Source organism: Macaca thibetana, chromosome 19, assembly GCF_024542745.1.
Source record: "Macaca thibetana thibetana isolate TM-01 chromosome 19, ASM2454274v1, whole genome shotgun sequence".
In the NCBI taxonomy this organism is placed as follows: Eukaryota; Metazoa; Chordata; class Mammalia; order Primates; family Cercopithecidae; genus Macaca; species Macaca thibetana.
Genome location: NC_065596.1, coordinates 42,953,481 through 42,980,722, shown reverse-complemented (window position 1 = coordinate 42,980,722; position 27,242 = coordinate 42,953,481). Strand labels below are relative to the sequence as shown.

Sequence of the window (27,242 nt, the reverse complement as noted above, 5' to 3'; positions counted from 1 at the left end):
TGCAGTGAGCCAAGATTGTACCACCGCACTCCAGCCTGGGCAACAGAGTCAGACCCTGTCTCAGAAACAAAACAAAACAATACAAAAAAAGAAACAGCAAGACAGGGTGCGGTGACTCACGCCTATAGCTGAGGCAGGTGGATCACCTGAGGTCAGGAGTTTGAGACCAGCCTGACCAACATGGTGAAACCCTATCTCTACTAAAAATACAAAAATTAGCCAGCTGTGGGGGTGTGCGCCTGTAATCCCAGCTACTCGGGAGGCTGAGGCAGGAGAATCACTTAAACCTGGGAGGCAGAGATTGTAGTGAGCCAAGATCTCGCCACTGCACTCCAGCCTGGGTGACAAAGGGAGGCTGTCCCAAAAAATCAACCAACCAACAAGCAAACGAAAGAAATAGCAGCCCAGCTCCAAGGAGACACGTGACCGTGGCCTCCCAAAGTGCCGGGATTACAGGCGTGAGCCACCACGCCCAGCCAGGAAGCCTGTTTTGTAACCCACTTTTGGTAGCCATGTACGTGGACGGCTTGGACAATATCTGTGGGTCCACTTGGAGGGAAGGAGGCCAGAAGGCTTGAGGGACATCTGAGCGGCATGGAGGTGACAAGGCTCTGGGGGGGCAGCAGACACCCTCAAGGAGGGTGCAAGGTCTGCTGGGACCAGCACTGCTGAGGTTCTGGCATCTCCAAACCTGTTTCTTCCATTTCCTCCAATGGCTCCAGAGTCCTCTGGGGGAAATACTACTCCACCCAGACCCAGAGTGGCGTGGGCCAGGGCAGGGCACCATGGTCACCAGATGGCTCCCAGCACAGGAGAGGTGCAGAGCCCTCCAGGGTCAGCCTCCCTGGGCAAGCAGGCTGAGTCTACCTTGTCAGGGAGGGAGGCGGCGCATCCTGAGGGCTGAGGGGGCATGAACGGAGGGGAGCTCAGGGTCCCTCGGTGGATGATAGAGGAGCCACATGTGGGTTACAGGGACAGAGAGAAAGATGGAGAGGAAGAGACAGGGAGGCAGACACAAGACACACTGACAGGTTCTGAGGGAGGAAGGGCTGGGGGCCTGGACTCCTGGGTCTGAGGGAGGAGGGGCTGCGGATCTGGACTCCTGGGTCTGAGGGAGGAGGGGCTGGGGATCTGGACTCCTGGGTCTGAGGGAGGAGGGGGCGCGGATCTGGACACCTGGGTCTGAGGGAGGAGGGGCTGCGGATCTGGACTCCTGGGTCTGAGGGAGGAGGGGCTGCGGATCTGGACTCCTGGGTCTGAGGGAGGAGGGGCTGCGGATCTGGACTCCTGGGTCTGAGGGAGGAGGGGCTGCGGATCTGGACTCCTGGGTCTGAGGGAGGAGGGGCTGCGGATCTGGACTCCTGGGTCTGAGGGAGGAGGGGCTGCGGATCTGGACTCCTGGGTCTGAGGGAGGAGGGGCTGCGGATCTGGACTCCTGGGTCTGAGGGAGGAGGGGCTGCGGATCTGGACTCCTGGGTCTGAGGGAGGAGGGGCTGCGGATCTGGACTCCTGGGTCTGAGGGAGGAGGGGCTGGGGATCTGGACTCCTGGGTCTGAGGGAGGAGGGGCTGCGGATCTGGACTCCTGGGTCTGAGGGAGGAGGGGCTGCGGATCTGGACTCCTGGGTCTGACAGGTACAGAGAGGAGCAGACACATGCTGAAAGAGACACAAAGATAGAGGGGCCAGGTGTGGTGGCTCACAACAGTAATCCCAACACTTTGGGAGACCAAATGGGGAGGATCACTTGAGTCCTGGAGTTCGAGACCAGTCTGGGCAACAAAGTGAGATTCCCCACCCCATCTCTACCAAAAAAAAAAAAAAAAAAAAAGAGAGAAGAGGAGGAAGGGTGGAGACAGGGAAATACAGAGACACAGATATTGCCAGAAACAAAAAACAAGAAAGGGTTGGATGCAGTAGCTCATACCTTAATCCCAGCTCTCTGGGAGGCTGAAGCAGGAGGATCACTTGAGGCCAGGAGTTCAAGACCAGCCTGGGGAACATATGGGACCGTCCCCACCACCCTCCATCTCTACTTAAAAAAATTTTTAATTAACAAAACCTGACCGGGCACGGTGGCTCACACCTGTCATCCCAGCACTTTGGGAGGCCGAGGTGGGTGGATTGCTTGAGGCCAGAAGTTCAAGACCAGCCTGGCCAACATGGTGAAATCCCTTCTCTACCAAAAAATACAAAAAGTAGCCGAGCATGATGGCATGAGCTTGTAATCCCAGCTACTCGGGAGGCTGAGGCAGGAGAATCACTTGAACCTAGAAGGCAGAGGTTGCAGTGAGCTGAGATCGCGCACTCCAGACAGTGATGGAGAAGAAACGGGGAGAGAGAGGCGGTCTGAGAGATAGACACTGAGGTGAACCCGCCTCCTTCCCCAGCCCCACAGGCATAAGTAGGCAGAAGCTCACCCCCACACTGACCTCCTTCTTGGTGCCCTCACAGCGGCAGCCGGTCCTCCCTCAGCTCTGCCCGCCTTCTCTCCTGCTGCTGGCCAAGCTCATTAAGTTGCTACCTTGGCCACAACTGAAGGCCCCACGCCCTGGGGAGAAAACCACTGAAGAGGCGTCCCTGCTCCCCAGCACCCCAAACCATCAATTAATATTAACGAGCGAAGGCTCCTCGCTGCCTAAAGACCCCCACTGGGGCTCTAGTGGAGGAGAGGCCCCGCCCCCATGACTCCGGAGGTTAAAGGGCCTGGTGCCAGCTTCTGAGACCAGTGTCCAGATGGCGTGCAGCAGCGGGAGGGTCACCATCCAGCTCGTGGACGAGGAGGCTGGGGTCGGAGCTGGGGGCCTGCAGCTCTTTCGGGGCCAGAGCTATGAGGCAATCCGGGCAGCCTGTCTGGATTCGGGGATCCTGTTCCGTGACCCTTACTTCCCTGCTGGCCCTGATGCCCTTGGCTATGACCAGCTGGGGCCTGACTCGGAGAAGACCAAAGACGTGAAATGGATGAGGCCCCATGTAAAGTGTGGCTGGGGTCTGGGGTCTGAGGGAGGAGGGCTGGAGGCCTGGACTCCTGGGTCTGAGGGAGGAGGGACTGAGGCCTGGGCTCCGGGGTCTGAGGGAGGAGGGACTGAGGCCTGGGCTCCTGGGTCTGAGGGAGGAGGGACTGAGGCCTGGGCTCTGGGGTCTGAGGGAGGAGGGACTGAGGCCTGGGCTCCTGGGTCTGAGGGAGGAGGGACTGAGGCCTGGACTCCTGGGTCTGAGGGAGGAGGGACTGAGGCCTGGACTCCTGGGTCTGAGGGAGGAGGGACTGAGGCCTGGGCTCCGGGGTCTGAGGGAGGAGGGACTGAGGCCTGGACTCCTGGGTCTGAGGGAGGAGGGACTGAGGCCTGGGCTCCTGGGTCTGAGGGAGGAGGGACTGAGGCCTGGACTCCTGGGTCTGAGGGAGGAGGGACTGAGGCCTGGGCTCCGGGGTCTGAGGGAGGAGGGGCTGGGGACCTGGACTCCTGGGTCTGAGGGAAGGGGGCTGGGGACCTGGACACCTGGGTCTGAGGGAGGAGGGGCTGGGGACCTGGACTCCTGGGTCTGAGGGAAGGGGCCTGGGGACCTGGATTCCTGGGTCTGAGGGAAGGGGCCTGGGGACCTGGACTCCTGGGTCTGAGGGAAGGGGCCTGGGGACCTGGACTCCTGGGTCTGAGGGAAGGGGCCTGGGGACCTGGACTCCTGGGTCTGAGGGAAGCGGTCTGGGGACCTGGACTCCTGGGTCTGAGGGAAGGGGGCTGGGGACCTGGACTCCTGGGTCTGAGGGAGGAGGGGCTGGGGACCTCAACTCTCGGGTCTGAGGGAGGAGCGTGCTGAGGCCTGGACTCCTGGGTCTGAGGGAGGAGGGGCTGGGGACCTCAACTCTCAGGTCTGAGGGAGGAGGGGGTGGGCCTGGACTAATGGGTCTGAGGGAGGAGCATGCTGAGGATCTGGACTCCTGGGACTGAGGGAGGAGGGGGCTACCATGGGACTGGCTTAGCACAGCTTCTAGAGACCCAGGAAAGCCATGCTCCTGCCCACAGGCTTCCAGGCCTTTCATGGGCTTGGAGGCCCTCACTGCTCTGGAGCAGCAGAGGCGGCAGGGCCCCGGCACGTGACCTTCCCTTCCTTTCTCGGGCTGAGGCCTGGAATCCCCCACTACCCACAGGAGTTCTGTGCTGAGCCGAAGTTCATCTGTGAAGACATGAGCCGCACAGATGTGTGTCAGGGGAGCCTGGGTGAGACCCTGAACCCACCTTGAGTCCTCAGATCCAGCCAGTGTCAGCTGGGATCCTGACAGCTCCATCCCTTGGTCCCCCCACTCCCGGTCCCTGGATCCCTCCTCAGTCTCTTCTCTCCCTAAGCCTGCCTGCCTGACTTCCTTCCCTCCTCCCTCCCTCCCTCCCTCCCTCCCTCCTTCCTTTTCTTTCTTTTGTTCTTTTTTTTTTTTTTTTTTTTTTTTTTTTGAGATGGAGTCTGGCTCTGTCGCCCAGGCTGGAGTGCAGTGGCGCGATCTCGGCTCACTGCAAGCTCCACCTCCCGGGTTCACGCCATTCTCCTGCCTCAGCCTCCCGAGTAGCTGGGACTACAGGCGCCCACAACCGCGCCCGGCTAATTTTTTGTATTTTTAGTAGAGACGGGGTTTCACCGTGGTCTCGATCTCCTGACCTTGTGATCCGCCCGCCTCGGCCTCCCAAAGTGCTGGGATTACAGGCGTGAGCCACCGCGCCCGGCCTCTTTTGTTCTTTTTCTTTCTGTCCCTCCCCTCCCCTCCCCTCCCCTCCCCTCCCCTCCCTCCCCTCCCCTCCCCTCCCCTCCCCTCCCCTCCCCTCCCCTCCCCTCCCCTCCCCTCCCCTCCCCTCCCCTCCCCTCCCCTCCCCTCCCCTCCCCTCCCCTCCCCTCCCCTTCATAGGGTCTCACTCGGTCATCCATTCTGGAATACAGTGGCACCATCATAGCTCACTGCAGCCTTGACCTCCTGGACTCGAGCAGTCTTCCTGCCTCAGCCTCCCAAGTAGCTGGGACTACAGGTGCATGCCATCATGCCCAGCTAATTTTTAAATTTTCTTTTTTTTTTTTTTTTTTTTTTTTTTGTGTGTGTGTGACGGAGTCTCGCTCTGTAGCCCAGGCTGGAGTGCAGTGGCCGGATCTCAGCTCACTGCAAGCTCCGTCTCCCGGGTTCACGCCATTCTCCTGCCTCAGCCTCCCAAGTAGCTGGGACTACAGGCGCCCGCCACCTCGCCCGGCTAGTTTTTTGTAGTTTTTAGTAGAGACGGGGTTTCACCGTGTTAGCCAGGATGGTCTCGATCTCCTGACCTCGTGATCCGCCCGTCTCGGCCTCCCAAAGTGCTGGGATTACAGGCTTGAGCCACCACGCCCGGCCTAAATTTTCTTATACTGGAGTCTTGCCATGTTGGCCAGGCTGGTCTTGAACTCCTAGGCTCAAGTGATCTTCCTGCCTCAGCCTCCCAAAGTGCTAGGATTACAGGCGTGAGCCACCGCGCCCGGCCTCCCTCCTTCCCTCCTCACCTAATCCTGGCCTCTCCTCTCAGGTAACTGCTGGTTCCTTGCGGCCGCCGCCTCCCTTACTCTGTATCCCCGGCTCCTGCGCCGGGTGGTCCCTCCTGGACAGGATTTCCAGCGTGGCTACGCAGGTGTCTTCCACTTCCAGGTACAGCTCAGTTCCTCTGCCCATGCCTCAGTTTTCCCCGTGGTGACTTGGTGATATGGATTTCTTTTTCTTTCTTTTTTTTTCTGAGATGGAGTCTCGCTCTGTCACCCAGGTTGGAGCGCAGTGGCGCGATCTCGGCTCACTGCAACCTTCGCCCCCACCCCTGGGTTCAAGCAATTCTCTGCCTCAGCCTCCTGAGTAGCTGGGATTACAGGCACCCACCACCATGCCCAGATATTATTTTTTTTTTTTTGAGACGGAGTCTCGCTCTGTCGCCCAGACTGGAGTGCAGTGGCACAATCTCGGCTCACTGCAAGCTCCGCCTCCCGGGTTTACGCCATTCTCCTGCCTCAGCCTCCTGAGTAGCTGGGACTACAGGCGCCCGCCACTTCGCCCGGCTAATTTTTTGTATTTTTATTAGAGACGGGGTTTCACTGTGTTAGCCAGGATGGTCTCGATCTTCTGACCTCGTGATCCGCCTGTCTCGGCCTCCCAAAGTGCTGGGATTACAGGCGTGAGCCACCGCGCCCGGCCTTTTTTGTATTTTTAGTAGAGACGGGGTTTCACCATCTTAGCCAGGCTGGTCTCGAATTCCTGACCTCGTGATCCACCCACCTCGGCCTCCCAAAGTGCTGGGATTATAGGTGTGAGCCACCACACCCGGCCGGTGATATGGATTTCATAGTTAACACTGACTTGGGGCTGTAATTCCTGACTCTGGGACTGGCACAGCAGAGTCAGGGCCCAGAGGCAGGGTCGGAGGCTGGAAGCCGAGTCCGGCCCTGCATCTTCTCCCGCCAGCTCTGGCAGTTTGGCCGCTGGGTGGACGTTGTGGTGGATGATAGGCTGCCTGTGCGCGAGGGGAAGCTGATGTTCGTGCGCTCGGAACAGCAGAACGAGTTCTGGGCCCCACTCCTGGAGAAGGCCTATGCCAAGTAAGGACCCCAATTCCAACCAGCTGCAGCCCCAAGTCCCCACAGCAGGCACCAAGCCACAGGGGGCACCCAGAGCCCCCAAGCTCTGCAATCCTCCAGACACCCCACCAAGAATCCCAAACCAAGTGACAACCCCCAGAACCCTCAAATCACAACATCACCTGAGCAACTTCACATCTTTTTCTTTCTTTTTTTTGAGACGGAGTCTCACTCACTCTGTCACCCAGGCTGGAGTGCTGTGGTGCGATATTGGCTCACTGCAACCTTCACCTCCCGGGTTCAAGCAATTCTCCTGCCTCAGCCTCCCAATTACAGGTGCCCACCACCACACCTGGCTAATTTTTGTATTTTTAGTAGAGACGGGGTTTCACCGTGTTGGCCAGGCTGGTCTCGAACTCCTGACCTCAGGTGATCCACTTGTCTCGGCTTCCCAAAGCGCTGGGATTACAGGCGTGAGCCACCATGCCCGGCCAAGAGTTTGAAATTGTTTTAGCTGGGTGTGGCGGTGTGCACCTGAGGTCCCACCTCCTCAGGATGTGCACCTGAGGGCCCACCTCTTCAGGAGGCTGAGGTGGGAGGAGGATTGCTTGAACCCAGGAGTCTGAGGCTACAGTGAGATGAGATCATGCCACTGCACTCCGGCCTGGGCCACAGGGTGAGACCCTGAAAAAAGTCTCAAAACTTCAGGAATTTCCCCTGGGGATTCTATACCCTGAGATAGAGGCCCCTGCAGATCCTAGGGCAGGGGTGCCTGAGATGCTCGTACTTGCCTCAACCCTCACCCCGGATCTGCTCCCACAGGCTCCACGGCTCTTACGAGGTGATGCGGGGCGGCCACATGAATGAGGCTTTTGTGGACTTCACAGGCGGCGTGGGTGAGGTGCTCTATCTGAGACAAAACAGCATGGGGCTCTTCTCTGCCCTGCGCCATGCCCTGGCCAAGGAGTCCCTCGTGGGCGCCACTGCCCTGGTAAGAGACCTGGACTCCCATGCGGAAGCCCCACCAGGACCAGAGCACAGTCAGGGGTGTGGTGGGGTAGGCGGAGTGCTTCCTTGGTTCTTCTCTTCTCTGCTTCTGTTACTGGCTTAGGCTCGCTCATAAATCTAACCAGTCAAAAATAAATTCATTTGCTCTCATGAATCAGGGGCTTCAGGCACAGCTGGATCCAGATGCTGAGGGTATTGCAACTATGTTTGTTTATTTCCCGTTCTGTGTTAGTGTCACTCTCAGCCAGGCTCTCCCCTCATGGGCACAAAAGGGTCCCCCATAGCTGCAGGTATCTCCTACTACCCCAGGGGTTATTAAAAAAAAAAAAAAGAGTGCCTCTTTCTGAGAATTTCAGTAAAAGTCCCAGGATTAATTCTCGTGGGCTTAGCTTGGGTCATGTGTTCATCTGTGACCTCATGACACACTCATTCCTTCATTGAGTTAGTCTAACTCCTTCACTCATTAATTTACGTAAATCCTCTACTGAGTTACTGCTTCTCTTTTTCTTTTGTGTCTGTCTCTCTTCTGTATCTTTCTTTGTCTCTATGTCTCTGTCTGTCTTCTCTTTCCATCTATTTTTTGTTTGTTTGTTTTGAGATGGAATCTTTCTGTGTCACCCAGGCTGGAGTGCAGTGGCACAATCTTGGCTCACTGCAACCTCCGCCTCCTGAGTTCAAGCAATTTTCCTGCTTCAGCCTCCCGAGTAGCTGGGACTACAGGTGCGTGCCACCATGCCCGGCTAATTTTTTGTAGTTTTAGTAGAGATGGGGTTTCATCATGTTAGCCGGGATGGTCTCAATCTCCTGACCTCGTGATCCACCCGCCTCGGCCTCCCAAAGTGCTGGGATTACAGGTGTGAGCCACCATTCCAGGCCCTCTTTCCATCTATTTTGTTTGTTTTTGTTTTTGGAGACAGGGTCTCATCTCACTCTGTCACCCACGTTGGAGTGCAGTAGTGTCATCATAGCTCACTATAGCCTTGACCTGTGGGCTCAAGGGATCCTCCTGCCTCAGCCTCCGGAATAGCTGGGACCATTGATGAGCACTACCATGCCTGTCGAATTTTTAAATTTTTTGTAAACTTGGGATCTTGCTATGTTGTCCAGGCTGGTCTTGGACTCCTGGCCTCAAGCAGTCCTTCCACCTCGACCTCCCTAAGTGCTGGGATTACAGGCGTGAGCCTGTACCTCTCCTTTTGTCTCATTTCCATCTCCCTTCCTCTCCTTTTCTCTGTTGCCTTCAGTCACTAACCCTGACATGGTCTCTGAGCTGTGTGCCATTCAGTTCAGTGCTCTGGTTGGCTCCTGCCTTGGTGGCAGGAGGTTGGGGGCAGGGAGGAGCAGCTGCCCTCCTGTCCCCCACCTCAGCCTCACCATCCCATCCCCTGCCCAGAGTGATCGGGGCGAGTACCGCACAGAAGAAGGCCTGGTGAAGGGACACGCGTATTCCGTCACGGGCACACACAAGGTGAGTGTCCCCCATGGGTGGGGTGGCAGGCCATGTCCAGGCATCATCCCCACTGACGATGCTGCCCCAGGTGTTCCTGGGCTTCACCAAGGTGCGGCTGCTGCGGCTGCGGAACCCATGGGGCCGCGTGGAGTGGACCGGGGCCTGGAGTGACAGGTGGGATGGGTCTGGGGTGGGTGTGGGGCTGGACCCCACCTGCCCGCCCCTCACACTGCAGTCTCTCCAGCTGCCCACGCTGGGACGCACTCCCCACCGAGTGCCGCGATGCCCTGCTGGTGAAAAAGGAGGATGGCGAGTTCTGGTCAGTTCATCAGGGTCCCAGCTGTGCCTCTGGGAGGGTCTCCGTGCCAGGGGGCTCAGGGAGGGGCAAGCCCCGATGGAAGGATGGGTCCTGATAAGGAGAAACTGTGTACATCAGTGGTAATTTTGGGGCCAGGTTCCATTTTGGGAAGTCAAGGAAGAATTGGTAGTAATATTAGAGTGCCACTGATTGGAGTGGGCTAAAAAAAGTAGTAATGTTAGGGGAATTTGAAGGCATAGTTATCTGTGGAGGGTATAGTACTCAGGGCAATGGAAGAAGGCTTGGTGATATTTGGGGCATTTCTTGAGATTTGGCAATGCTGAGGGGCTGAAGGATACTTGTTGGTAATTCGGAGTCTAAGGGTCTTGCTCTTTGGGGGTTGGTGGCAATTTAACAATATTTGGGGGCAGCTTGTGAATCATGGCGATTTGTGGGGTGTCTGAGGACGTGGAGGAATTTGGGGGAGCTAGAGGCCCAGCTCTTTGGGGGTCATTTCTGGAACCTGAAGGATATTTGGCAATATTTAAGAAATGTGGGAGGCTTTGGGATCTGGGAGTCATTTCCGGGATCTTGGGACCCCCTCGAGGTGGGGCCAGGCAAGGTCTGACTGGGCCACCGTGCAGGATGGAGCTGTGGGACTTCCTCCTCCACTTCGACACGGTGCAGATCTGCTCGCTGAGCCCGGAGGTGCTGGGCCCCAGCCCGGAGGGGGGCGGCTGGCACGTCCACACCTTCCAAGGCCGCTGGGTGCGCGGCTTCAACTCCGGCGGGAGCCAGCCGAGTGCTGGTGAGGCCTGAGGGGGCCCTGAGAGGCTTGCCGGGGTGGGGGGCGCTGTGGCCGGCTGGGAAACCCCCTTTCTTCCTCCTCCCCTAGAAACCTTCTGGACCAATCCTCAGTTCCGTTTAACGCTGCTGGAACCCGACGAGGAGGAGGACGAGGATGAGGAAGGGCCCTGGGGGGGTTGGGGGGCTTCAGGGGCGTGGGGCCCAGCGCGGGGGGGCCGCACGCCCAAGTGCACCGTCCTTCTGTCCCTCACTCAGCGCAACCGACGGCGCCTGAGAGCCAAGGGCCTCACTTACCTCACCGTGGGCTTCCACGTGTTCCAGGTGAGGTCCTGGGTAGAGCTGAGGCTTGAGGGAACCCGGAGAGGGGCGGGGCCAAGGAGCAGGGGAGGCATGGAGGGGCGGGGCCAAGAAGAAGAGGGGAGGTGTGGAGGGCGGGGCCAAGGGGGAGGAGGGGAGTGGTAGAGGGGTGGGGCTGAGGGGGATCGGGGAGGAGTGGAGGAGCGGGGCCGAGAAGGGACGGCGCGGGAGGAGAGTAGGGGGCGAGTAGGGCTGGGGGCCAGGTCTCAGAGGGGGAGAGGGAGCTAAGGGAAAGAGAGAGAGGGGCTCAGGGACAGACTGAGGGGCGAGGTTTGGGACAGAGAGAGACTGGAGGTTAGAAGGGCCAGAGGGGACAAAGGAGACAGGCGCTGAGAGCGCAGATGGGGAAGGAAGGGTTGAGGAGGGGTCGGCGAGGGCCTGGGTCGGGGACTGCGGGGCAAAGGTTCAATAAGGGTCTAATAGGACGAAGAAGGAGGGAGAGGGCAGAGAGGTGAGGAAGGGCAGGGAGGGGACCCTGAGCGGCGGCCATCCCTCCCCTGCCCCGACGCCCCTTGCTCTTGCTTCTTTCAGATTCCAGAGGAGGTGAGTCTGGGATGGGGTCAACCGGCCCTGGGGCTTGGTCAACCTGCGCTGCGGGTGGGGGGCAGAGCCGGGGTCCGGGGGCAGGGAAGGCGTGGACGGGGGTTGGGCAGGGTGGACGGGGCGGGCTGGAGGGTGCGGGGCTGAAGGGCCGGGGGTGAGCCTCGTCCGTGGTCACGCCGCCCCGTTCCCAGCTGCTGGGCCTCTGGGACTCCCCGCGCAGCCGCGCGCTCCTGCCCCGGCTGCTGCGCGCCGACCGCTCGCCCCTCAGCGCCCGCCGCGACGTGAGCCGCCGCTGCCGCCTGCGCCCGGGCCACTACCTGGTGGTGCCGAGCACCGCCCACGCCGGCGACGAGGCCGACTTCACTCTGCGTGTCTTCTCCGAGCGCCGCCACACGGCCGTGTGAGTCCCGGGCACCCAAATCCGACCCCATCCCTGCCTAGACAGGCCCCGAGACCCCCGAAACCTGACCCGGCCCCAGGACTCCCCGCCCCGCGAGGATGACCCCAGGGCCCCACGGCACGGTCCCCACCTAGATAGACCCCACGTGATTCCTCAGCTGAGACACAGCCCCAGCTGGGGCAAACAGCCCCTCCCCACCTCCCATCTGTAATTTGCAGGGAGATCGACGACGTGATCAGCGCAGACCTGCAGGCTCTCCAGGTGCGGGCTGTTCCGGGAGGGGCACGATGGGGCGGGGATCTTGGCCTGAACTAAACTTCCCCGTGCCGCAGGGCCCCTACCTGCCCCTGGAGCTGGATTTGGAGCAGCTGTTTAAGGAGCTGGCTGGAGAGGTGAGGAGGGGGATTGGGCTGAGGGAGCATCCCGCTGCAGCTTCCCTTTGGAGATCCCCCTTCCCCTGCCCTAGCATCTCGGGTGTCTCATTTTGCTTACTTTTTCCTCCCTCCGGGCTTAAATCTCATGACCTTTTCTTGAAATGCTCGCAGCTCCTCCCTGCCTCAGGGCCTTGGGCTCAGTCCATACTGACCACCCTCTCCCAGGACCACCCTCTCCCTCCTGACACCTCAGGCCAGGCTCAGGCCTCATCTAAGGTGTCCAGCCATGGAAGCTCTCCCTGACCCTCCCCCAGGCCGGTCTGCTGCCCCCCACCAGCTCCCACAGCCCAGTGCTTCCCCCATCACAGCCATGGCCCTGTGGGGACAGGCCTGTCTCCCCCCACTCCTGGAGCTAGCTCTGAGGCTCTGTCAGCCCTTGCGTGTCCCTAGCCCAGCCAAGCACAGGGCCTGGCCCAGAGCAGCTGGATGAGGCAGTGGCCTCACAAGCCCTCTTTCCTGGACTAGGAGGAAGAGCTCAATGCCTCGCAGCTGCAGGCCTTACTAAGCATTGCCCTGGAGCCTGGTGAGTTGGCTGGGATGGGGGCAGGAGGAGGGGTCTTAGCTAGGGGTCCTGCAACCAGAGCCGGTGCCACCCTATGTCTGTGAACCCACGGTGCTGCTGGGAGTTGGGCTCAGGAAGCCAGGGCTCAGCCTGGCAGCATCTCCCTGCAAGGGATCCTGTGTGGGCCGGTGACCTGGGCCACAGCTGCTCGAAAGTTCCCCTTCTGCTGAGAGGCAAGGCTGCCTTGAGCACAGACTGGGCACCCCTGCCTGGATTGGAATCCCAGCTCTGCTAGTCACAGCAGTCAGTGGCTCCCTGTGCCTCGGCTTCTATAACATGGGACTGACAACATTGCCTGCTTGAGGGAGTTGCATCCACATGGCCCTCAGAGTGGCGGCCAGAATGCAGGAAAGTGCTGTGGTTTGATTTTGCTCTTCCTGTAGCCAGGGTCCACACCCGCACCCCCAGAGAGATCGGGCTCAGGACCTGTGAGCAGCTGCTGCAGTGTTTCGGGGTACATGGGGGGGAAGTGCCTGGGTGAGGGAGGGAGTGGGGAAGGGGATGCTGGGGTCTCCTCCCCTTCTGGAGAGATTGACCTTAACCAGATGCCCCCACCCCCAACACAGCATGGGCAAAGCCTGGCCTTACACCACTTCCAGCGGCTCTGGGGCCACCTCCTGGAGTGGCAGGTGAGGTGGGAGACTGGGCCTCTTCCCAGAAAGACAGAAACCTTTACTAACAGAGACATAGGCACCCTGTGGGCTATCAGAGCCCCAGGGAATGAGGGGGGCTGGACTATGCTGACTTGGAGGGATCTGGCTGGGATATCCCTGTCCCCGCCCAGCCTCAGCTTGTCCTCTGGGGACATTGCTCTTATTCCCATTTTACAGATTGGGAAACAGAAGTCCAAAGTGGTTAGGCTACTTTCTGGGGGTCCACACCAGAAGGGAGTTGGGAGGCCGGGCGCGGTGGCTCAAGCCTGTAATCCCAACACTTTGGGAGGCCAAGACGGGCGGATCACGAGGTCAGGAGATCGAGACCATCCTGGCTAACACGGTGAAACCCCATCTCTACTAAAAAAAAAAAAAAAAAAAAAAAAAAAAAAAACTAGCCGGGCGAGGTGGCGGGTGCCTGTAGTCCCAGCTACTTGGGAGGCTGAGGCAGGAGAATGGTGTAAACCCGGGAGGCGGAGCTTGCAGTGAGCTGAGATCCGGCCACTGCACTCCAGCCTGGGCGACAGAGCGAGACTCCGTCTCAAAAAAAAAAAAAAAGAGAGTTAGGATGGGCACCAGGCTGTCTTGCCTGGCGGGCCCCATTTGTGGCCTTCTTCAAGGCCTGGGGGGTAGCCCTGACTCATCCCTCCTGCCTAGGCCATATTCCACAAGTTCGATGAGGATGCCTCTGGAACCATGAACTCCTTCGAGCTGAGGCTGGCGCTGAATGCGGCAGGTGTGGACAGGGCCCTGGGGTGGTCGTGGGGACAGGACCTGTTCTCTCCCATCCCATCGTCTCCAAGTCCCCCCGCTCAGCTGTGGCCATCTGCACCGTGGCCATCCACAAGCCCACACCTTAGCTTGTTGCCAGTCCCTGCCAGGGGTTGGGTGACCCTGAAAGAGGCCAAATAAGGAAGGAGGGCAAGGGGTGTTTGTGGGGTGGGGAGGACATGAAAGGGGGATGTGCGTGGTAGGGTGCTAGGGGAGAGAGAGGCTCCTCCAGGAAGGGGAAGATTAGGAGCTGATGTCTTGAGAGGCTCTGGCCCCCAGGGCAGCATGGTAGAATGTTCTGGATTCTGGTGCCACGAGGTTGGAATCCTCACACTACTGACTCCAGGAGGGACTCTGGGCACTTGACTCCATCTCTTCGAGCCTCTATTTTCCTCTCTGAAATGGCCAGGGCCCGGTGTGGTGGCTCACACCTATGGTCCCAGCTACTCAGGAGGCTGAGGCTTGAGGATGGCTTGAGCCCGGGAGGCTGAGGCTGCCGTGAGCCCTGATTGTGCCTGGGCAACAGAGCAAGACCCTGACTCTCAAAAAAAAAAAAAAAAAAAAAAAAAAGCCAGTACCCAGGGTGGTGAAAAGTCATCCATGGACTGCGGGGCATAGTACTTAATGATCAGAGAACGCAGCTTTCATTACAAAAAGCCGGAGCACCCCAGAGAGCCAGCCAATGGCCTCTGCTATGAGGCTGAGTTCCTCCTGATGAGCTGGAACAAGCCCAGCACAACATCCTAACCAAGAAACAAAGTCAGAGAGAAAGGCTTTCCATGGGCTCCAAGGCAGATGAGACAGTGCAGGGACTGTCACCCTCATGTGGAGGGGATTTGGAGAGTGGGCTGGGGTCAGAACTTGGAATTCCCAGATCCCCAACCCCACTCCCAGGCCTGTCTGCCACCACACCAGTCTCTACTAAAAATACAAAATTAGCGGGGTGTGGTGGTGCGTGCCTGTAATCCCAGCTACTTGGGAGGCTGAGACAGGAGAATCGCTTGAACCCGGGAGGCGGAGGTTGCCATAAGCCGAGATCATGCCATTGTACTCTAGCCTGGGCAACAGAGCAAGACTCTGTTTAAAAAAAAAAAAAAAAGCCCAAGTCAAAAGGGGGAGAGATGGGGTCAGAGACAGCCAAGGACTGGGAGACGTCGGGCAGAGAGGGAGAGGCTGGGCCCGAGACAGACAGGAACGGAGGTGAGGGAGCAAGGACTCACAGCAGGTGGCAGGTGGCAGGCTGTGCTCACGCATCTGGCACCACTGAGTGCCGGTTACATGCCCAGAGTTATTCCAGTAAGAAGGAAACTGATAAAGTACCTTGAGAAGTTCTCAAACGGGAACTCCTGCAGGCAGCTGAGGGGCTCCAGCCCCTTCTCGGGTCCTTCCACCCCATCTGGCTGGGTTTTCTCATAGCCCTGGGCACAGCAGCCTCCACCCCTATGCCCGAGGGCAGATGAAGGCCAGAGGCAGAGTGACCTGGGGCAGGTCATCTGACCTCCTGCTTCCTGCTAAACAGCAGTAGGCACAGCATGGAGTGGTGCTTACTTGGTAGATATTTGTGAAGAGAATGAACACACAGAATGGGGGTGAAGATGGGCTTTGGAAGCAGCAGAAGCCCACGAAATGGTCCTTGGAACTGGGTTTGGCCACGTGGGAGACAAAGGAGAAGGTCGTGAGGCACGACCTTGCATCTCAGAAGGGGTCAAGAACCCATTGTTTTGGGTTTTGGAAAGCTTCCAGTGAGACGCCACAGCAGACACGGTTTCTCAGCTTTAGAAATCGCCTTTGAGGTGGACCGTAAAGAAACCGACTCCATGGGGGATTGACGATATTTTTTGCGGCACAGAAATATCCTCCAGTGCCCACTGGCAAGGAGAAAGCCCCACAGGATTTAAGGAGTAACAGTACCCACACGTTGAGTCACGCACCAGACGCTGTCCGAGCGCTCTTGTCTTCACATACCCTATGGGGTCGGGGCTGTCTCAGTCCCCGTTTGGTGGATGAGGAAACAGGCCCAGATAATTGAAGGGCCCAGCCTGTGCTTGCCCTGCTGGGATGGGGCAGAGTTGGGGTGTGACACCCTGTGGCATCCGCATCCTCCGCGAGGAGGTGGGGTGGGGATGCAATGCTGCGGTGGGTTCCCTGTGGGCCGCTGGGCTCAGAAGCAGCCTCCCTCTAGGCTTCCACCTGAACAACCAGCTGACCCAGGCCCTCACCAGCCGCTACCGGGATAGCCGTCTGCGTGTGGACTTCGAGCGGTTCGTGTCCTGTGTGGCCCAGCTCACCTGCATCTTCTGTGAGTACCACCCCTGGCATGGTGGAGCATGGGGGAAGGGGTATGGTGACTAGTGGGCACTCACCCTGCTCCTCTCTGCACAGGCCACTGCAGCCAGCACCTGGATGGGGGCGAAGGGGTCATCTGCCTGACCCACAGACAGGTGAGCCGGGTGGGAGGGACAGGGCGGCTCAGGCTCCATCCTGGGAGCTCCCTGCCTCAAGCCCACTGTCTTCCTTCTCTTGCTTAGTGGATGGAGGCGGCCACCTTCTCCTAGGATCTCAGGACGGGTGCACCTGCTGCTTGGGGCAGGGTTGCTGGCAAGACCACCTCCCTAGCCCCTGCCTGGCACGGGTGCTGCTCTCTCTGGCATCCACCCACCTGGAGCTGATCTCTGGCCCCCACCGCTCACGGCCGGGTGACCACTCTGGCCTGTGTGCTGCTCACTCAGAAACAAGGACAGTGACAGCCCCTCTTGAGTAGATGACACGAGCTAGTCCACGTTGACAGCTTAGGACGGTACTAGCTCTGCCCTGGCTCTCCTAGGAGTGGAGGACAGACACGAGAGAGAAAAAAGATGACACTGCAGGAATCCTTCTTAAAAATATTACATGTTTTATTATCCTGTCCCCAGAGGGTGGTTTATCCAGAAACCGAGAAAAAAAATCAGAATAAACTCAAAAAAAAAAAAAAAAAAAAAAAAAAAGGGTAGGGGGAGCAAAACCATCAACCACCAGGCAGCCAGGCCAGCAGCCCACCTCCACCTCTGGAGGGTCCCCAGAGACCCCCGCCCGACGCAGAGCCGGAGGAGCGTCAGCGAGGGCCCGGAAGAGAATCGGCTATGTCTTCATGACGAGAGCAGGAGAGACGGCAGAGATATGTTGCTAGGTGAATATATATTTATATAATAAATCCGTAAGTTAATAAAGTAAATAGTAATCCTCTGAAAGTTTTTAATTCTTTTTTATAGTTTTTTTGTGTTTTTTGTGATTTTTTTTTTTTTTTTTTGGTTTTTGTTTTGTGGTTTTTTTTTTTTTGGTCCTTAGAAAATCTGAGACACGTGAGGCCAAAGCAAGGCCGGAGCTGGTGGGGTGGGGTTCAGGGGGGCCCGGTCTGCCAACTCAGCTGCTCTGCTGCGAAAGTGGGGTGCTGGTTGGGGCCCCCATCTCCTGGCAATGGCAAGTGACTGGAGCAGGGAGGGAGGGGCTGGGTGGGTCCCCAGCCGTCGGGTGGCGGTGGCGCCCTCTGCTGGCCCCTCGCAGGGCCCAGGAGGTTCCTGGACAAGGCACATGGGGCTTTGGCCTGGATGGGGGAGGCCTTGAAGGGACCTCAGGGCAAAAGGAAGAGACCTGGGTGTGGTGGGGCATCCCCAGGGCATGGAAGGGACTGGTTTTGCTGTGGGAATCCACTGGCCCCTCCACGATGGTTAAAAAAACAACACATCATACATATTTACCAGACCAGAAGCACTGGCCCCAAGTCTCCCCAGTCCCAACCTGGTCGGGGGAACCTCCTGGCCAGCCCCAGCCCTCCCTGCCGCCCGCCCACCCGGAGGACTGCGGGGAGCTTTGCATAGATACAGAGTGGAGGAAGGGACTGTGGGGCTGCCCCGGCCCCTCCCGGAGGCCGTGGCGGGTGCTGGGTCCGGGTGTCTCCGGGGCCTCACAGGTCGCTCTCGCCATACAGGGCTGTGGAGAAGGACTTGTAGTCGAGGGCGCCGGGCACAGCGTCGGGGCCCTGGTACGGTGCCATGCGGGCAATGCAGTACTCAGCCTGGTCGGGGGGCAGCTCTCTCCGCAGCTCCTCAGCTGTGATGAAGTTCTGGGGCCAGCAGGGTGGGACTCTGAGCCATCCCCACCCACACGCTGCCCCCTCAGCCCCTCCCACTGCAGGTACCCCTCTCGTCAGCCCCCATGAGCCTCGTAGGGGTCTCGCTCACCTTGTCCCCTGCCAGGACCTTGAAGGAGGCGATGACCTGGTCGGCCGTGTCGGTGTCGGTGGTCTCCCGAGACATGAAGTCGATGAAGGCTTGGAAGGTCACAAGGCCGCTGTGGTTGGGGTCAACCAGGCTCATGATGCGGTTGAACTCGGCCTCACCCTGCAAGGAGGGGGCGGGGTGGGGGACACGCAACATTGAGTGGGGTAGGGGCAGCCAGGCCCACACTGGTGGGGTCTCCAGGGAAACAGCTGAGAGCAGGGCCCAACCCGCATGTGCGTCCGCCCTGTTCCCCACCTGCTCCACTGGCTTTGGCCCCGAGCAGAGCCTGCCACTGCTCCGGCTGCCCCAGAGCCCCAAGCCCTCAGTGCCCCAGGCTGGGGAGCAGGGCCTCTCTGCACCCTCCCCTCCTGTGGTCTCCGACAGCAGGGAACTGGGGTTTACTGCCCTCAGCCCAGACTCACGAGTTAGCTCTGGAGGGTGGGGAAGAAAGAGAGAGAGAAAGAGAAAGAAAAGGGAGAGAGTGGGAGAGCCGTCCCCTCTCTCTGGAGACTTCTAGGGAAGAAGGGGGGCTGGGAAGTCATCGGAGGGACCCCACCCCGGCAGGTGCAGCAGAGGAAGAGGCAGGCACGGCTGCGCTGCTCGGGCGGAGGAGTGTCCCCGAGGACGAGGAAGCTCTGGAGGCGGTGAGGGGGAGAGGTAGGGGAGGAGGAGGAGGAGCGGGCGGCTGGGGAGACAGAGCTGCATACCAGGCTGTATCCTGTGGAGATAAGCAGAGCCCTGAAGTCATCGGAGTCCATGCTGCCTGTCTGCTTCTGCTCCGAGGACGCAGGCATAGCAGAGGAGGCCGGGCCCAGAGTAGGCAAGAGGGACCGCCCCATGTGCACAGCGGGCAGACAGGACAGTGGCGGGGAGCAGGGAGACAGCGGCCCCAAGAGACCAGGTAAGAGGGAAGGTGTCCAGGGAGATGCGGGCAGGGAGGCAAGAGAGCCGTGAGATGGCACACAGGATGGCAGGGGTGGGATGGCAAGGGGAGAAAGAGAGAAGGAGAGAGAGAGAGAGAGAGCAGTTAATGCCACGGTCCACTGGGGCCCAGGGTGCGGTACCTGCCGGTCGTTCTCCACGTCGTAGCCCAGGCTGATGAGGCAGGCCTTGAACTCCTCGGGCCCCAGCGCCCCGCCATGGTCCTGCCGGGGCCATCCGAAGGCAGGTGTGCGGGAGGGGTGGCGGGCGTGGAGACCAGGATGAGGGATCGGGGTCACATGCAGAGGGCAGGGGGAAGGGACACGTAGGGAAGGGAAACACAGAGTTAGAGGTGACGTGGACAAGGAGATGGCCAGGGACGCATGGGGCGGGGGGCGGCGCGGGCCCCTTTCATCCTGCCCCCAACCTTGGAAGCTCAAAGGCAGGCAGAGGCCTCCTATACCTCTCTGCCCACAGCAGGGGTGGCAGCTGGATGCCACAGAATTGAGGACAAGTCCCAGGACTGGAGGGGCTGTCCTCCAGGAGGATAGGAGGTAGAGGGGCCCTCCTTGCCTTTGGGATTTGGAGTGAGACAGAAGGGACTGCACCCTGTCCTGGGGACACCAGGTGCAGAGCTGAGGCTGCACACTCCTCAGTCTGTCAGCCTGGCAGGGTGGGCTGGGGATGGCAGCAAACTGGCGCTCAGGGCCCCTCTGATGAGGCTGCCAGACCAAATCTGAATTCTAAAAGCACCGTGCAGGGTGTCTGTGTCCAGGTTCACAGACCGGGTTGCAAAGCCTGGGTGTGCTGAGACTTCATCTTCCCCAGGGGTGGTGAGGATGCCACCCCAGAGGGCAGGACTTGGGACATCTGGCCCCCTGCCTGTGTGTGTGAAGTGGCCCGGGCTGGGGTCTCGGTGCCACACGGCCACACCCTGACAGTGGCAGGGCCCTGCTGGCCCTGAGAGTGGCGACCGATGCTCAGCAACTGTGATGGGAAAGGACGGACAGATGCAGAGACGAGGGGGCGGGCTGGGACGGCAACGGCGGGAAGGGAGAGGCCGAGGCGGCGGCAGGCTGCTCACCTTGTCGAAGTGGTTGAAGGATGCCCGGAACTCCTGCATCTGCTCCTGGCTGATGCCCTTGGCGTCGCGGGTGAGGATCTGGTTCTCCACCTCGTTGATGGTGCGGGCAATGGTGGTGAGCAGCTGCTCCCAGCCCACGCGAATGTGCTGCGGGAAGACGGGTGTGACTGTGGGCTGGGCGCTGTGAACTGTCCTCACTGTGGTGGGATGTCCTCGGGAGCCTGCCCTGGGGAAAGCCCTTGCTCTCCTGTACACCTCCCGGAGGACATGGGCCGTGGTGCCTCCCTGCTGCCTCTGCCACGAGGCTTATGTCTCCACAGTAAGTGTGTTTCCCAGCTACAGGGGCAGCAGAAGGGCAAGCACCCATGACTCTTGTGCTGGGATCCCTGTGGAGACTGTTTGGACACAGTCTGGTCAATGTCTCACCACTGGCTCTCAGGGGAAAAAAATAAGCCAACTCTGGTTTGAGGCATCTGTGGACCTGTATGGGGTGAATCAAGAGTGTCCAATCTTTTGGCTTCTCAAGCTACCAATATGACAGCGACCAGCTTGCAACGTTCCTGGCGTGTTAGCCAGTGGCAGGCTCTGACCCTGAGCAAGGCTGATACTGCTGAGGCCACAGGGCAAACGGTGCCCTCCGTGGGCCCCTGGACCAGCTTGTCCTGTGAGGGGCATTGTCATGGTGATGAGAGCAGTGCTAGGGAAAGTGTAATTTTTTAAAAATGTCTGAACATTTTGATTTAGTCTTTTGAATCTTTTTTCATTTTTTGAGACAGAGTCTGGCTCTGTCACCCAGACAAGTGTGGTGGCACGACCTCGGCTCACCTCAACCTCTGCCTCCCTGGCTCAAGCAATCTGCCCACCTCAACCTCCTGGGAAGCTGGGACTACAGGCATGCACCACCATCTAATAGTTTCATTCTTTGTAGAGACAGGGTCTTGCTATGTTGCCCAGGCTGGTCTTGAACTCCTGGGCTTAAGCCATCCTCCCACCTTGGCCTCCCAAAGTGCTGGTCTCTTCAATAATTTTTAAACAGAGTGAAAAACACAGCAGACAGCTATCTTCTCACTGGCCCGAGCCATTTCCAGTGAGGAAGCCGGCCGTGCTGGTGGAAAGGCCAGCAGGCGAGGCGGCCGCGCACCTCCATGGTGTAGTTGGTGTGCTTGTTGTCGAAGATGAGGGCCTCCTGGATGAGCTGGTGCTGCTGCTCCAGCAGGTCCAGGTTGGGCTTGTAGTCCACGATGCTGCGTTCATACTGCTTCAGGTGGCTCAGCTGGTCCTCCAGGGTCCCGTTCATCTCAATGGAGATGCGCCCGATCTCCTATGGGGGTGCAGGCAGTGGGGTGAGGCTGGTGGGCCTGCCACCACTGACCACCTGGAGAAGCCCACTCGCGCCATTGGCCTGCATCTCCCCCGGGGCCCTTCTGGCCTGGGGCTTTGGCCTGTGGGTCCCCGGGAAGGAAGGCCCACTGCTCACGACTGTCCCCTCCGGTCCTGCCCTCTCGTGTTAAAGCAGCTATGACTGTGACAGGGAGGCTTTCTCTGCCAAGCACTCCCCATGCCCAACTTCATTTTACCCTTGACCTCTTTGTGAGGCCAGGGCTGTGGCAAGCCCTGACTGCAGAGGTAGAAACCGAGGCTCACGGAGGACAGCTCAGTGCAGTTAGTGGCAGAGTTGGGATCTGAACCCTGGCCTGGCCGCGGCTCCTGACCTTGGGCACTCCATTTCTCGGCACCCACAAGTCCACATGCTGCGTGGATGGCATGAACCTCAGGGCTGGCCTGCCTGGCACCCAGACCCCCTCTCAGACTTGCTGGGTTTAAATGAGGTCACCTGCTGCCAGCCTGGTTGCCTAGCACGCAGTGAGTGCTCAGTGAGTGGTGGCCAGAGCTGCTATCAGAATGACAGCACTCATGTGGCTGGTTAGTCGGTGCAAAAAGCATTTGTTGAAAGAATAAAGTAACTGTTTTCATCCCCATTTTAGAGCTGGGAGGACAGGATCAGAGGTTCAATAGTGCCTGAGTCTCACAATCATCAGGCCAGGGCATTCGGGGATCAAGCATTCGGGGATCAAACCCACCTCCAGTCGACTCCTTAGCCAAGTTCCTCTCTGGAGGGCACTGCCACTTTCGTTTTTGAGACAGGGTCTCGCTGTCAGGCTGAAGTGCAGTGGCATGATCATAGCTCACAGCAGCCTTGACCTTCTTGGGCTGCGCACCACCACGCCCAGCTAATTTTTGTATTTTTTGTAGAGTTGGGGGTCTCACTATGTTGCCCAGGCTGGTCTCGAACACCTGGGCTCAAGCAATCCGCCCGCCTCAGCTTCCCCAGGTGCTAGGATTCCAGGCTCAAGCTCTGTGGACTCTCCTAACCCCGCAGGGTGATCATGGCCCCTGGGTGGTGACAGTTGGGACCTGCTCTGCGAGGTGCCTCAGTCTGCAGGCCCTGGGCTGGCCGGGGAGCCCCTCACTGCGGGAGCTCCCTTGGAACCTTCTCAGCTCTGCGGGGCTCAGCCGTGCCTCACCTCCATCTTGGTCTGGATCCAGGGGCCCACGACGTTGGCCTGGCTGGCAAACTGGCGGCGCAGGTGCTCATTGGACTGCTGCTTGCTCTGCTCCTCCAGGAGGGCGTGGTCCCGTTTTGGCACCAGCTGCTGCACCTGACAGAGGGGACGGGGCGCAGGAGCGGTCAGAAAGGTGGCCCCCAGTCCCGCCATCCTGCCCCCAGCCCCTCCCGACGGCCCCGGCCCACCTTCTCCCACTTGGAGTTGATGATCTGCGGGGTGACAGTGGTGTAGGGGTTGCTGCCCGACAGCTTGATGTGGTTGCTCTCAGCAATCCTCTGGGCCTCCTTGTGGATGGCCAGGATGGCCTCGCGCTCCCTGTCGGCGTCCGGCAAGGTGGACTTGAACTGGTCATGGGCTGAGATCAGGCCCTGGGGGAGGAGCTGGAGTGAGGGGGCGGCCCAGCCCCGCAGAGGTTCTTGGGAAGATGGGGGGCTGAGGGGCGCGGACCTCAATCTCCTCGATGGTGTGGACGATGAACATGTCCTGGAGGTCCTCCATGGCGCTCTCCATCCAGTTGTTGAAGGGGGCCGCGCGCTTGGCATACTCCAGGTGCAGCTGGTCGATGGCCTCCAGCTGCTTCTCTGTTTTCTGGTGTATGGGAAGGAAGGGGGCAGGAACAGAGGGAAGGCAAGTCAATATGTGAGCAGGAGGGCGGGGAGGGGCCTGGAGGGCCCTGAGGAGTCAGAGAACATCCTCTCTGTGGGAGTTGTGGGGAGCTCACGGGTCTGGACACTACTACACCACCAGCCCCAGGGAAGCAGGGGCACAGAGCTCCATGGGTGATGTCACCCCCTCCTCACCTCCAGGGCTTCCCTGCGACTGTGGGTCAGAGAGCCGAGGGCGTCCCACTGGTCGCAGATCTTCTGGCACCGGGTGTTGACATTGTGGGAGTCGTAGTAATCCAGCTCGCTGCGGGCCAGGCAGAGAGCAATGAGGCCCGGCAGGGACAACTGGTGGGTGGCTTGGACCCATCTACCCCCAGGATTCCCAGGCCGGAGTGTCAGGGCAGTCAACATTCCAGGATATCAACAACCAATCACTAATCAATCACCGCTTGGTTCTGGCCCGGGGTACCCCCAGGGTAGAAGGGAAGGGGTGATAACAGGGCTGGTTAACAGGTAATTACCAGGCCTGAGCAGGGAAGGGGCTTCCTCCTGCTCACCCATCCCTGACTCATTCTGCCACTATCAGCTAAGAGTGTGGCCCTTCAACCAGGCCTTGGGGCCTGAGGAGGGGTAGGGGGCAGGGAACGACTCTGGGTAGGAACAGGACATGGGGACCAGGTAAGCCAGCCACAGACAGCGGACAGGGGCTGAGGCCATGCTCCACAGTAGGGCTGGGGGCCTGGGCGCCATTCCCATCTCAACCACTCCATTGCTGTGTGATCCTGGGCAGACCTGTTGGCCTCTCCGTGCCTTGGTTCCCTCAGTGACACAGTTGCTGTGGGGATTAAATGAGCTGGTACACATAAAGCCCTGAGAGCTCAATGAGTTTTTGCTGTCACCATTAATCAGCGCTCAGCAGGGCTGCCCATCCGGCTCATCCTGGACGGTCCACAGGCCTCTGTACTTCCCCCGCAGCAGAACAGACAGGACCCAGACAGCCCTCCCTTCTGTTCCTCCAGGGCTACCGTCCAGAAAGCTGCTTCAGGGATTGCCTATTCCTGAGCAGAGTAATGGGTTTCACATGGCATTGCCCAGGGCCTGAGAAGGGGGCAGGCCTAGGGTTTATTTCAAGTCTGTTTCCTGCGAGGTTCTAGGGGCTCCCCCATCACTGAGGAAGCTGCCTGTGTCCCATCCCCACACCCCTGAGGGTGCTGCATCTGTGGCCTTGCTCTCCTTGGCCTGGATGTGGTGGTGGCAGGACCCCTGAGGTGCCCCAACTGTGCCAAAGCAGCAGCTGTGGTTTCCAGTGCTGTGACAGCCCCATGGGACTCCTGCCTCTGGCTGAGCCAATGGGGAACCCTCAAAGCACCCGGGCCGTGGGGGGGTAGTGAGTCAGGGAGAAAACCAGCTCTGCCCAGCATGGGGCTCACTGGGCATCAGGGCCGGGCCTTGGACTCATAGGAATAAGCAGACATTTGGGGGTGACTGTGGTGGGGTGGGGGTGTCAGTGGAAAGAGCAGTTATAGCCAAGGATCCTATTTTTGAGCAGACAGCTATTTTGGGAGCCCTGCTGCCCCTTGAGGGCCTGTGGATTTTCCATGAAGTAATGGCCTGGGCCTCCGCTGTCTGGGCCCGCCCTGCTGCCGGCCGCCGCGCTGGTGGAATAAGGCCCCATTCACCAGCTCGAGCCTCAGCGTACTAATTGTGTACACAAGTTTATCTGACTGGGTGGGGAGGAGAAGGAGCCCGGCTGCCTGGAAGCTCTTACAATAAGTGTATTCTGAGCAAGAAAGGGAAGGGGCCGGGCAGAACAATAGGCTCACTGTGCAGCCCGGCTCCCTCAGGGAGCTGCGGCCGGGAGCAACCGAGGCCGGGGCCCATCCCATCAGGGGGCCAGGGCCTACCTGGGGTGGCCAGCAGGAGAGGTGGCACCCCCAGGGACCCCTAAAGCCTGAAGAATCAAGACAAGGGGCCAGACACCTCCCTCCTGCTAGAGAATCCAGATCCTTCAGGTGTCCCATCTGGGGCTGAGACAGGATGTGCAAAAGGCCTCATCCCATGAGGCCCTTCCCTGGCTTCTGGAAGGAGGTGAAGTTGGGGCACTGGGGACCCTATTCCAGGCCTTGAGGCAGGCTGGGCCTCGGCGTGCTGCCACCACCGGTCTGGGCAGGCTGTGGTGGTAGCCAGGTGATGGGAGTGTCCTGAGCCCGCACGTACTTGAGCTCCTGGGCAATGGCGGCGATCTGCTCCACGCGGTCCTGGTGCGCGGCCAGGTCGCTCTCGAAGGCCTCGTGCTTGCGAATGAGGGCTTTGATGTCCGACAGGGTGGCCGTCTCGTAGTCCCGGTGCTTCAGCATGGCTTCCTTCCCTGGTGGGGGCAGAGAGGCACTTAAGACCACAGCACGGCGGCTCTGGGGCAGGAGTCTGGAGTGGCTGTCCAAGCAGAGGGAGGGAAAGGGAGACCGTGGACCCTACATCCTTCCACGCCATTGACAGTGGCATGGAAACTTCCAGAACCTTTTTCTGCACCCTCTAGGGATCTTTAAGCCCAACTGTAACCTGGATGGACCTGGATGGACACTTCAGGGTTGGTGAGCCTGAGAGAGAGATTCCATTTCAACCTGTGTGTCCTAAACTTAGCATCTTTTATTAGTAGGAAACCATACAAATTGGGCCGTGGTAGCACAGCTTGAAAAGGTAGCACCTGTTTCTGGAGGGCTTTGATCCAGAGAAGCACCCGGAGTCAAAGCCCATGTCCCAGCAGGCTTGGGGAAGAGGAAGCATTGGAACCAGCTTCTTCTAGGAGCCTGAGCCTGCACCCGCACGGGTGGCGGTTCTCTCCCACATCTAAGTGCCCCACGCTGTCCTAAAGTGTCCTGTGTGCAGTGGGGCGGGCCTACCGTCAGGCCCTTTGAAGGAAAGGAGGAACACTGTTATTAGTCCCGGATCCTGGCTAATTACACATCCTAGAACCAAAGCTCAAGAAGCCCTGCAAGCAAGTGAAGGTCTTTAGGGAACTGCAGGGAAAATGCCAGCCTGGGACGGTGGCTGCACCCCACCTCCTACAGGGGCCCTGCCTCAGGGACACCAACTTGGGCTTCCCTGGAGTGGTAGCAGAGATTCCCTCAGCTCTATCCCAGCGCACCTGAAAGTTGCCCGCCCAGTGCAGCCACCAGGGCCTCTCTGGGCCTGTGCCTTCATCTGTAAAATGGGGCCAGCCCCAGCACCTATGTGGCATGGAACTATTCTCAAATTCCAGTGAGGTGGTGTTCAAGCACAGCAGGCATGAAGCCAGTACCAGCGTCACCTCAGCCTCTCCCGGTCTCATCTGTCAGGCACCTACCAGCCTCCCCCTGGGATGGGCCCTGGCGCTGATGGGCAAGAGGTGGGCGGCCTGAGAGATTCTGGCTCCACCGGCCCTGCTGCACAGCCCTGGGGCAGGAGGCTCAGCCACAAGGCAGCCTTGCAATTCCCTTCTCCAATTGCTTTCTCCCGGGGCGGGAACGGGAAACAGCAGGTGACATCTCCCTCTGCCTCAGCAGAGTCCCGGCAAGGGTGCACCGAGAGGATGTGGGCAGCGGGCCATGGCCACGGCTACCTGGGATCCAGGCCAAGGGACAGCCGGAGTGGGGAAAAGGGGTCGCTGGGGGCTGGTCGTATTCCCAGGAAATCAAGTCCCTTGGAGAAGCATCCACGACGACCCTCCTGCTGCGGGCTGTGGGGGATGGTGAGGGGCGTGGAGCAAAGGTGGTCCACCTACCCCAGGGCGGAAGAGGCCGCTATGACCAGACCCTGGGGTGTGGAGGGCCTGCCCGTCCTGTTTCACATAACTGCCGCTTGAGAGGACAGAGGCTCTGAGTCTTGGGAATTAGCAGTCCAGCCTGCCTGGGGGTTCTGGCGGACGCCATGGGCAGACCCGGGTGGATGCCCAGCCAGGCAGGGGTGGGGCAGGGATGTGTGGAGGCCAC

At 59.4% G+C, this 27,242-nt stretch overlaps 2 protein-coding genes across 15 annotated transcripts in view; one reads left to right on the top strand and one right to left on the bottom strand.

Moving 5' to 3' along the window:
* The window catches only part of CAPN12 (calpain 12), a 34,860-nt gene extending 17,792 nt beyond the window's left edge, over positions 1 to 17,068 (top strand). For 6 of the 10 annotated variants that reach the window (XM_050768964.1, XM_050768963.1, XM_050768965.1 and 3 more), the window contains 19 exons: positions 4,142 to 4,211; positions 5,526 to 5,644; positions 6,446 to 6,579; positions 7,381 to 7,549; positions 8,960 to 9,034; positions 9,105 to 9,190; positions 9,261 to 9,335; positions 9,959 to 10,122; positions 10,210 to 10,454; positions 11,213 to 11,421; positions 11,640 to 11,682; positions 11,754 to 11,813; positions 12,321 to 12,378; positions 12,801 to 12,871; positions 12,984 to 13,046; positions 13,728 to 13,806; positions 16,024 to 16,140; positions 16,224 to 16,282; positions 16,370 to 17,068. In XM_050768964.1, coding sequence (XP_050624921.1) covers positions 4,178 to 4,211; positions 5,526 to 5,644; positions 6,446 to 6,579; positions 7,381 to 7,549; positions 8,960 to 9,034; positions 9,105 to 9,190; positions 9,261 to 9,335; positions 9,959 to 10,122; positions 10,210 to 10,454; positions 11,213 to 11,421; positions 11,640 to 11,682; positions 11,754 to 11,813; positions 12,321 to 12,378; positions 12,801 to 12,871; positions 12,984 to 13,046; positions 13,728 to 13,806; positions 16,024 to 16,140; positions 16,224 to 16,282; positions 16,370 to 16,396 — 1,887 coding nt within the window. In that variant the 5' untranslated portion in view covers positions 4,142 to 4,177 and the 3' untranslated portion in view covers positions 16,397 to 17,068. Of the gene's footprint in view, positions 1 to 1,186; positions 2,971 to 3,703; positions 4,212 to 5,525; positions 5,645 to 6,445; positions 6,580 to 7,380; positions 7,550 to 8,959; positions 9,035 to 9,104; positions 9,191 to 9,260; positions 9,336 to 9,958; positions 10,123 to 10,209; positions 10,455 to 11,212; positions 11,422 to 11,639; positions 11,683 to 11,753; positions 11,814 to 12,320; positions 12,379 to 12,800; positions 12,872 to 12,983; positions 13,047 to 13,727; positions 13,807 to 16,023; positions 16,141 to 16,223; positions 16,283 to 16,369 lie in introns of those variants that run through there. The other 4 variants (XM_050768968.1, XM_050768966.1, XM_050768969.1 and 1 more) reach the window with 3 other exon arrangements.
* Positions 17,069 to 17,429: 361 nt separating this feature from the next.
* ACTN4 (actinin alpha 4) overlaps positions 17,430 to 27,242 on the bottom strand; it is an 84,420-nt gene continuing 74,607 nt past the window's right edge. The window contains exons 12-22 of one of the 5 annotated variants that reach the window (XM_050768908.1): positions 25,492 to 25,642; positions 23,470 to 23,578; positions 23,117 to 23,257; positions 22,855 to 23,037; positions 22,628 to 22,762; positions 21,244 to 21,423; positions 20,103 to 20,249; positions 19,162 to 19,242; positions 18,805 to 18,870; positions 18,059 to 18,217; positions 17,640 to 17,940 (exon numbers count right to left, since the gene is read on the bottom strand). In XM_050768908.1, the coding sequence (XP_050624865.1) occupies positions 17,782 to 17,940; positions 18,059 to 18,217; positions 18,805 to 18,870; positions 19,162 to 19,242; positions 20,103 to 20,249; positions 21,244 to 21,423; positions 22,628 to 22,762; positions 22,855 to 23,037; positions 23,117 to 23,257; positions 23,470 to 23,578; positions 25,492 to 25,642 (1,511 nt within the window). In that variant the 3' untranslated portion in view covers positions 17,640 to 17,781. Of the gene's footprint in view, positions 17,941 to 18,058; positions 18,218 to 18,804; positions 18,871 to 19,161; positions 19,243 to 20,102; positions 20,250 to 21,243; positions 21,424 to 22,627; positions 22,763 to 22,854; positions 23,038 to 23,116; positions 23,258 to 23,469; positions 23,579 to 25,491; positions 25,643 to 27,242 lie in introns of all 5 variants that reach the window. The other 4 variants (XM_050768905.1, XM_050768907.1, XM_050768904.1 and 1 more) reach the window with 4 other exon arrangements.